We start from the raw sequence: 10,269 nt of genomic DNA, 5'->3' as shown, positions 1-10,269 counted from the left end.
GACGACAACTCGGGGCGTGTTTTGGAAACGCGTTGGTGTACACGTGAAGTTATACGTGATCGTAATGATTTGGCCAAAACAAATTTTTTAAAAAAAACTGCGGACTGTCCCTTTAACGTCCTCGCTCTCCTCCGCGCTTCCCCTTTAAAACGAGCGGCGTCGGTATCCGGAAGTGGAGAATCTCGTGATGTCAGGGGGGGCGGGTGGTGGTGTAGAGCAGCAGCTGAGCGGCGGAATGCCCCCGGAGACCGTCCAAATTAAAAACCGAAAGTAGGCTTCTAGTCGTGATCGGAAAACGGTTCGGCGGCGCGGTTCCGTCCGGATGTGAGGCCGGCTATCTCGGGAGGTACGGGACGGTGCGTTTTTCACGCTTGACTCGCCGGGGGAAGATGTCTCTCCGCGGATCTCACGGGGCTGCTGCCGTTCGTCATCCCGTCGGGGCTCGGAGTTTGAGCCGAGCCGCCCGCTGAGCTGGCCCCCCGGGCGCCCGCTGCTCTCGTGCGCCCCGCGCGCGCCGCACACGTCGACGCTACGTTGGGCCCTTGTGGAACAAAATGACGCGGCTGGCGCCGGAGCGACTGACGGACTTCGGAGACTACGTCCGCGGTAAGGAATTGAGCGAGTTTCTAAGGCAGTCCGACCCTGACGCGGACGGCGGAAACGGTCTGTCTGACGTGCGCGTCAGCCCGGACGGGCGCCACATTCACGCCATCCTCCGTCCGCCTAAAGTCGGTCTCGTGACTTTTGACAAATACGAGAGACCGCAGCTCATTCGGAATCAGAGGCATCTGGACGCGCGCGTGTCGCGCACCGTGCCCGTGGTGGACGTTGTGTATTTGGAGTGCAACAAGAACAGCGGCGGCGGCGGCGGCGGCAGAGACCCGGGGGTTGCCGTGGTCGTGGTGGTCAACGAGAACGGCAAAGCAGAGTTTTGGAGATTTCAGGAGTGCAGAGAGGGCTGGCATCTCCTGCAGACGTCCGATTTGTGCAACAGCCCCCGGGCCAGAGTTGTGTCTGTGTCCACCTGCTCCAACGTCATCATTTGGTGCGAGGAGAGGCCGCAGTCGGAAAGCTCCCCTGCTGCCAGGAACAACTTTAGATATTGCATCTGCAAACGTGCGTATGAGGTGGAGGAGGGCTCCGTCCGATTGGGTGGGGTGAAAATTGCGCTCCACAACAACCCCTGTTTCACTGTCATCAGCTCGGCGGACTGTGTTTACCTGCTTCCGGACTCGAAGGAAAACCTGCTGCTGAGCATCTCTAAATTCTTCCTTTTCTGGTCCCCCCAGCACGACACCTTCAGGGTCAACAGCACATGCCAAGGTGCTCTTCTCCGAAAAAACTCCCCCTCAGCTAAGGAATCTGACTTTAAGAGACTGGTGACAGACTGTTTGGGGTATATATCATCTCTTGACCCGCCAGAGATCTTCGGCAGCTCTCCTGCAGCCTGCGGCGGCCTGCTACTTCTACTCAGCACGGGCTGGGTCAGTCTGCTGCAGAGAGACGGGACGCTGCGGCAGGTATACAAGCTGGCGGACAACTTCTCAGTGAACAGCAGCACACACAACAGCCTCCACATGTACCAGGACACCCTGGCGCTAACGGTGGGGCGTGTCCTGTACCTGATAGACTTGAAGTGTGGCAGGGAGCTGCAGAAAATCTGTCTGAAGAGAGAGAGCTTGCTGTATGTGAACGGAGCTGAGAAACAGGCTCCTCACTTGTTGTCGGAGATGGGGATGTTTGTGGTGGCCCCTCGTGAATCCGACACCAAGCTGAATTTCTCTTTTCTGGACACGGCGGGGGGGATCTGCCCCGGAGCCCTGTTGGTAGAGGCGGTGTTCGAGGAGGCCTGTAAGTATTACCAGCAGAGGAGCCTCAGCAGCACTCAGCTTACTGTGGACAAATTGAAAAAAGGAGGTATGTTCCAGGCCCCTATTGCTCTAGCCTCCATCCTCAGGGACTACCTCAGCAGAGGCGGGAGGCTGAAGGGAGCAGAGCTTCCCCAGAGGGGGGAAGATAGCATGAGGCAGGACAAGCTGCTGGGTTTCCTAGAGATGGAACTGAAGGCTCTTATCTCTCTGGAGGAGGTGAAGGTGAGCTTAGTGAGGAGCAGCGAGAAGGAACTACAGATGACATGTGAGAGTCTAGTCCAGATGGAGGTGGCTAGGCTGCTGTCTTCCTCAGAGCTGGACCGGGAGGCGCTGCTCTACCTCAACTCCATCTTCACTACCTTCCCCCATCAGGCCTGGCGGGCCACGCGGGCTGCCCTCCAGCTACACCGCAATGGGGAGGGCTCCCTCTCCAGCACGGCTCGCCCAGAAGTGTGGAAAACCGTTCTTAGTCCTGTTCCGATTCATAGCGCTCAAGCTAGTGCTCCCCAATCAAACGGCCAGCCAAAACAAAAGCTTAGCTTCAGGGCCAACCCCATCCCCAACTCTATCGCTGAGGCCCCACGCCCCATGTTCCTAGCTGTTAATCTTGCCCTGCCGCTGTTTGAGCTGCTTTGTCATTCGGTGCTCCAGTTCCAGCCTGGCTGGTTGCCCGGCTTCCTTGAGCTAGCTCAGCAGCAGCAGGGGTCAGCTGGCCTCGGCCTGAGCCTGTCCTCCCCTTCCTGGAGCTACTCAGGAGGGAGAGGAGGGGAGGGCGGGGAGAACAGCACTCCACTCTATAAACGGGCCATGTCCGTCCTGCCCGGGCCAGACACAGACCAGAACCGAGACCTGGAGGTAGAGCTTCTACTGGTCAGCGGAAGGCCCAATGCCATTCTACAAGCCCTGCGGATCCTCATGAGCCAGCGCCAGTGGGAACGGGTCACCACGGTGGCCCAGACCTTCTGCAAGCAGAGTCCACTACTCAACAAGGAGATCTTCACCACTTTGTTGTGTGAGGTGGCTCACCACCGAGACCTGGACCCGTATTTGGACCTGCTCTGGGCCTTGTGCCCCGAGGACCTCACAGTGACCACCATCCTCAACCTGGTGCTGCAGAAAATTCCCTCCCCTAACCCCCCACCCCCCCTCGCTTCCTCCTCCTCCCCCCTCTCTTCCTATTCCTCATTCCCGGCTCCCTTTGCGGAGTCCCAGGGGAGCAGCCAGCTGACCATCGGCCTACTGAAGCCCCTGCTGAGAAAAGTGCTCCAGAGAGAGACCAAGCTCAGCCAGCGCTATGCCGACATCCTCCAGTCACCCATCTTCCCCCCGCCCCCACTCCCCCGCGCGCCCGCGGAGCAGCCCAGGGTGGGTGGGGAGCCCAGCGCCGATAACAGCATTAACTTGACTGCCCTCACAGACCCACATGGGCGGGAGCCCTCCAAACACGAGACTATCCAAGGAGGCCGGACATCATTATCTGCTAACCCAGTCTGACTTGTGTACAGATGCATGCACACCAACGCAGACACACACACACACACACGTGTTTAGCGTGCTTAGACATATGGCGGTTGAGTTGTTTAGTTGCTAATGGAGCAGCTTTAGGCTGACTTGTTGACAAATGGATGTCGGTATTGATGAGGTATGTGTATAGCAAGTAAAATTTGTGAGTCCCCCCCCCCCCCCGGTGCTCTCCGAACACCTACTAAAATCTACTACAACCTACTAATGACTACTGAAGAGCTTATCTCTGTGCAGGCTTTTCACAGTAATTTTATTTCAGTGTGTGTACATATCTGAAGATATTTAAGTACTGACTCTAAAATGGTCGCCGTGCACACGGGCACATGGGCAAGGATGTTTTTATGCATAACAGTTCCATTAAATAGCCTTTATCAAAGGACCATACTAACCCTTTAGTTGGTAAATATACTGCATTGGCATGAAGTACAAGTATTTAACTGCTCTCTACTTCATTAACTCTCCCTGTTGGGGACGTCTATCTGCTGGCAGAATATTCTTTGTCAGTTGTAGGAAAATCACTCCTGCTAACCCCAGTCGCAGTTCTTAGCCGGTTATTTGCGTCAGAGCCCTTCTGCCTTTATGGCTGGATCTGCTGGCGGTTGTCAGAGCAAACTGGTCTTTGCGTTGGATGACGTCATAACCCCTTCCTCGATGCTCGATAGTGGTCTTTCCAGAGCTTCTGTAAACCTGACCGGGCCGCCCATCCCCGATCGCCAGCTTTTAACCCCCCCCCCCCGTGTGTCCTTTTGTGCCCGAGCTTATCTCGAGCCGTTCTCCATCTTGTCCCTCAGGACCTCCCTGCCAAATCCCAGTAGAAGCGGCCCATAGTTCCTCCTCTAAATTGAATTTTTGAGGTAATTCTTTTAGAGTTCTTGTAGGGGTGGGGCAGGGCGCATGCTCACACACACACACAAGCGGCACAAGGTCACGTCCTGCGTGGGCCAAGGGAGGGCAATATTATTAGAGACGTTAGGCCTTGTGTCTGCCCTGTTAGCGGGAACAGCGAGTCTGCTGCCGGTCTCCTCCTGTCTGCCGCATCGCGCATCTCTCTAGAGACTTCCTGACGCGCTGTGACGTGCGGCCATAACGACAAGCGCTGCGAACAGCGGACTGCTGAAAGTGCCCGAATCCTTCGGTTGAAGTGTTCTGAATGTTAAATTGTGGGTTTAAATCCAACTCAAGTGTTTCAATGTATTTTTTTTGGGGGGGGTGAGGTCTGAGGTCCATCCCAGAAGAAAAATGTTTATTTATTACATATCAGATTTTCTAATCCGGAGAATATTACCTAGACTGTCTGCGGAGCAGGAGGAGCACGCGGACGAGTGAGGAGGAGAAGAGCGTTCGTCGTGTCCTCCGCAGGAGGCCTCGGTCTCGGTCGGACTCTTAAGTGCCTTCGGAGCGCCGCGCCTCGTTCGCAGGCCGGCGTCACGTTCCTGCTTCGGGTGGGGGTGTGGGGGGGAGGGGGAGGGGGGCTGCAACACGGCGGGCTGCGCCAGAAGTGTTTTTAATGCTGTTGTTCATTTCTTGCAGGATTCCGCTTGAAACCAGGTTTTGATTCTCTGTCGTTGTAATAAGGGGCTCGGTCCAGCCTGTCCGGACCGGTACACGGGTGTCCCCGTCTGATCGCTTGCCTTTGGTTTGTTTATTAACGGTCATAGTCTCCGTTTGTGGGCTTTTAACATGCGTAACACCTGCTGGGGGGGGAGGGGGAGGAGGAGGGGGGGTTCCGAGCGCAGCAACTGAAAACCAGTGGGAACTCCCGGACTTCCCCATAGCGGGCCTTGCCTGCTCGGCGCTGACTAACTCGCCTCAGAAATGTCCGCAGGTTGAATTCCTCCTGCGCCTGTGGCTTCTGCAGACATTTCGTTCATGCCTTTGAAACCCTTATAGCAGATGTCTGTGACTATTTATGTCTGAATGCTGTGTGCTATTAAACTCGTGTCAAACCTCATGTACCTCTGTTCTGCCTTTCACACACCAGATTGTATCACATATATATCATATATCACATATATATAATATATATATCACATACGTGTATAATATATCACATATATAATATATATCACATACGTATATAATATATATCACATATATATCATGTATATAACATATCACGTATATAATATATATCACATATATAATATATATATCATATATAACACATATCACGTATATTATATATATATATCATATATATATCACATACGTATATAATATATATAACATATAACACATCACATATATATCATATATAATATATATAACACATATCACATATATATAACATATATAATATATATCACGTATATAATATATATCATATATAACATATCACATATATAATATATCACATATATAACACATATATAACATATAATATAGATATATCACATATATAATATATATAATATATATATCACATATATAACATATACACCACATATATAACAGTATAAATCGTGTATAACGTGCAGTATGATCGATGAACAGGTTATGCACCAGACACGGGACGCTGCCGCGTGTGTGGGCACCGCCAGCCGGCAGGTCTTCGGAACATGCGTCACTTCCTCCTTCATGCCGACTCTGTTCCAAACACTTGCTGCAGTTCAGGTTTGTTTGGCTTCGTCGTCACGTTCGGCGAGAGCTGCGTCATCAGGCCTGAACCTCACCACGGCTCTGCCACACCCAAACCCACTTACAGCCTGAACCTCACCACGGCCCTGCCACACCCAAACCCACTTACAGCCTGAACCTCACCACGGCCCTGCCACACCCAAACCCACTTACAGCCTGAACCTCACCACGGCCCTGCCACACCCAAACCCACTTACAGCCTGCACCTCACCACGGCCCGGCCACACCCAAACCCACTTACAGCCTGAACCTCACCACGGCCCTGCCACACCCAAACCCACTTACAGCCTGCACCTCACCACGGCCCGGCCACACCCAAACCCACTTACAGCCTGAACCTCACCACGGCCCTGCCACACCCAAACCCACTTACAGCCTGCACCTCACCACGGCCCTGCCACACCCAAACCCACTTACAGCCTGCACCTCACCACGGCCCTGCCACACCCAAACCCACTTACAGCCTGAACCTCACCACGGCCCTGCCACACCCAAACCCACTTACAGCCTGCACCTCACCACGGCCCTGCCACACCCAAACCCACTTACAGCCTGAACCTCACCACGGCCCTGCCACACCCAAACCCACTTACATCCTGAACCTCACCACGGCCCTGCCACACCCAAACCCACTTACAGCCTGAACCTCACCACGGCCCTGCCACACCCAAACCCACTTACATCCTGAACCTCACCACGGCCCTGCCACACCCAAACCCACTTACATCCTGAACCTCACCACGGCCCTGCCACACCCAAACCCACTTACAGCCTGAACCTCACCACGGCCCTGCCACACCCAAACCCACTTACAGCCTGCACCTCACCACGGCCCTGCCACACCCAAACCCACTTACATCCTGCACCTCACCACGGCCCTGCCACACCCAAACCCACTTACAGCCTGAACCTCACCACGGCCCTGCCACACCCAAACCCACTTACGGCAGCAGTCTCGTGGGTGTGGGTGTTTGTGAACTGGTTTAAGGATGTGTGTTACTGCAACAGAGACCTGTAGCTGGTTTGCCGTGTGTGTTGGTCAAGAGCAGTGCTCAGGTCTTCACCCTGGTCTTCACCCTGGGCTGTGTAAGACACCACCTTTTACTGACATAACCGCTGGAAACAGGACGCCTACATGATCACAGGACCAGAGGAATGTGTGTGGGTGTGGGTGGGGGGGGGTACAGTGTGTAGGGGGGCGGTGGGTACTGTGGGGGGGGGGTGTTCTCACAACAAACAGGCAGGTTCCTCAAGAGGACGTGAGACCATAATCACGGAGGTGAAAATCATTAAATGTAGAGAACTCATATTCCCATTATCAGCAGTGCCGATGGGGAGCAGCAGCAGGAGGAAGAGGAGAGGAGGAGGAAGGAGCCTCACAGCCTCAGAACAGAAGAGGCCCACGGAGCCCTGGAGGAAGAGTCATGGGGTCAAATTACATCCTGATACCTCACTTGAACACCCCTTATACTTAACTCACTCTCACTCACTCACTCGCTCTCTCTCTCTCTCAATCAATCAATCAATCAAGTTGCATTTTATATGGCTCTCTCTGTCTCAGTCTGTCTCCGTCTCTCTCTCTCTGTCCTTGTTGCAGCTGGGTGAGATGTGAGTCCTCTCACATTACATGTGTGTGAGATGTGCTGGAAGGACATGATTGATTTGTCTGTTCTATTCTTACACACCGTGCCGTTTAACCTACCGGCCCTTTAAACAGGAAGCCAGCGGGTCCTGCAGGCTGGCGAGCACAGCAAGAAGGCTCTCCGAGCAGGTGGCGGTGTTATACTGACCTGTGCAACTCACTGTCATGTTTACCTTTCACCAATTTACACTGACGCCTTCCATGAAGTCCTGTCACTCCTTCACATCTAGTCAACTGACCTCATAGTCTGTACATGGTGAGGATGGTTGACCTTGCCTTCAACCCACAGTAGCTTTAAATTATCCATCCATCATCCAAACCGCTTATCCTGCTGTCAGCGTCATGGGATGCTGGAGTCTATCCCTAGGGACAATGTAGTACGGCCGGCTCACCTGGCCTACATGTCTTTGGACTGTGGGAGGAAACCGGAGCACCCGGAGGAAACCCATGCACACACGGGGAGAACATGCAAACTCCACACAGAGGACGACCCGGGACGACCCCCGAGGTTGGACTACCCCGGGGCTCGAACCCAGGACCTTCTTGCTGTGAGGTGACCGTGCTAATCACTGTGCCACCGTGCCAGCTTTAAGATAGGTTTATCAAAATGGATCTAGGGAACTGGCCTCGGATTAATTGATGCAATCAAAAAAAAAAAACATTATTTAGCCCGTGGACAAGTTGTAGCTCAGGCCACAGGAAAAGCTTGGCTATGAGTAGGCGGCAGAAGGGCCGCATGGGAACCAGACTTCGGAGGCGGCGGAAGGGCCGGGACCATTAAAGGGGTCAGACCCTTTAGTCGACTGGCTAATGTTGTCGCCCGCGGTGCAGGAGATACAGGTTCGCATACCGGCTGTGGCGGTTCCCTGAATTCGCTGCACCCCCCGTTCCATTAAGGTGTAATGGAACGGGGGGTGGGGGGTGCAGCGGGGGGTGCAGAAGAGTGGAAAACAGAAGAGGTTGGTGCTGTGTCCTCCAGCTGTTCCTGAAAGATGGAGAAGTCCACAGCAGCGCTTGTCTAAGACAACAGCAGCAAATTTAATCAGTAGTTCGCACAGCATCACAGCGAGTAACAAGGCCGTACCGTATAAAGTGCACTGCAACACAAACAGAACCTCGGTTTGATGTCAAGTACAAAACTGACTCATCACAGAATTACTGACCCCCTCAGCTGGGATCTCTAGTTATTACAAAAAATATGGGGAAAATAAAAAATATTAGAAAAAGAAGTAAGCTGCTTTTCACATCATGCAAACAGCAGTGACAACAGCTGCTCCGAAATGTACAGGTTGACTACTACTATCGACTATTACTACTACAACAACTACTACTACTACACCAACATGAAATGTCATTTCATTTAACTGTGAAATTTAGACCAAAAAAAGTGTTATTTTGCTGTAGAAGTGCCTGCCAAAATGAACTGACAAGTTTGCGTATGGTCTCTGAGGACAGTCCAGCAACCTCGGTCACTGGACTGTCCTCAGAAAGTCCAGCGAACCCGGTCGTGAATGGACCGAAACTGGCACGTTTCAAATGCCGTTTGGCAGGAGAGCGTGCGGCGGTGGCGGCGGCAGGCGAGCACCACCACGCCTGCAGGCTGTCCAACAGGCTGTGGCACCGGCTTTAAATATGCTGCAAACCAGCCTACAAAAAAACAGCATGAAATACAAACAACTCACATTGTTTCCAAACAATGGCTGCCATTAAAGAAATGTACAAAGCATTCAGGAGACACGACAAAGCGTAGGTTTGATATTTCCTGTTGAAAATCCCTGCAGAGTCCCTTGTGTGCTGTGTCGCCCCTGAGAGATGTTCACAGTCCTCTTGTGTACCACGTAATGTGTTCACTGCAGTAGTTTATGAAATGGCGCGGTTTCTCCTCCACCTTCAGGTGAGAACTTGAAATAGCAGAGGACCGACCACATGTCCTCCACGTGTCCCCCTCAGGTTCCAGGTCTCAGTCAGTTTGCCAAGATAAAGATGAGCCACATCCGGGCAGTAGCTTGTCATGTGTGGACAGGTAAAAATATGGACCTACGTGTAGTCTATAAAAGCTGGCAGGATCAGTGGTATCGGCCCTCAGTAAGGTCTGATGTGGGCCCGCGGGATGTGGTTCATGGCTATGTGGTTGCTGTGAAGACAGACAAAATGAGCTGTCAGAAACGGAACCTTCCACACCGTTCAGGAGGTTTTGTGGACTTGTGCTACGTCTACGGGGCTCCACGGCATGGCACTCACCTGTAGACATCAGAGCTGTCCATCCTCCTATAGTACTTGGCCAGCTTGATAGTGAGGATGATGCTGGGGATGAAGAACATCACACACCAGCCAAGACTGAACCAGAAGGCATTCTACAGAGACGGGAGACATGTGAGACTACAACGACAAACCAACATAACAAAACATGCACCCGGCCAATTACCCCACTCTTCCGAGCTGCCCCGGTCGCTGCTCCACCCCCTCTGCTGATCCGGGGAGGGCTGCAGACTACCACCTGTCTCCTCCCATACGTGTGGAGTCACCAGCCGCTTCTTTTCACCTGACAATGAGGAGTTTCACCAGGGGGACATAGTGCGTGGGAGGATCACGCTA

The 10,269-nt window shown here is 52.9% G+C and overlaps 2 protein-coding genes across 2 annotated transcripts in view; one reads left to right on the top strand and one right to left on the bottom strand.

Moving 5' to 3' along the window:
* Positions 1–210: 210 nt before the first annotated feature.
* LOC130122923 (BLOC-2 complex member HPS6) lies at positions 211–4,826 on the top strand. Its single transcript, XM_056292000.1, has one exon. The coding sequence runs from the start codon at positions 555–557 to the stop codon at positions 3,363–3,365; it is 2,811 nt and encodes a 936-aa protein (XP_056147975.1). The 5' UTR covers positions 211–554; the 3' UTR covers positions 3,366–4,826.
* Positions 4,827–8,696: 3,870 nt separating this feature from the next.
* The window catches only part of prom2 (prominin 2), a 31,220-nt gene continuing 29,647 nt past the window's right edge, over positions 8,697–10,269 (bottom strand). Inside the window, exons 24-25 of the mRNA XM_056292041.1 lie at positions 9,916–10,028; positions 8,697–9,808 (exon numbers count right to left, since the gene is read on the bottom strand). Coding sequence (XP_056148016.1) covers positions 9,757–9,808; positions 9,916–10,028 — 165 coding nt within the window. The 3' untranslated portion in view covers positions 8,697–9,756. The remainder of the gene's footprint in view (positions 9,809–9,915; positions 10,029–10,269) is intronic.

This window comes from Lampris incognitus, chromosome 13, assembly GCF_029633865.1.
Source record: "Lampris incognitus isolate fLamInc1 chromosome 13, fLamInc1.hap2, whole genome shotgun sequence".
Taxonomy (NCBI): Eukaryota; Metazoa; Chordata; class Actinopteri; order Lampriformes; family Lampridae; genus Lampris; species Lampris incognitus.
Note: the sequence above shows the minus strand (reverse complement) of the source record. Positions and strands in the feature narration are given on the sequence as shown.

Bases quoted from the DNA above. Each gene is read 5' to 3' on its own strand.
- LOC130122923 (XM_056292000.1), top strand. From the start codon at position 555: ATGACGCGGCTGGCGCCGGAGCGACTGACGGACTTCGGAGACTACGTC.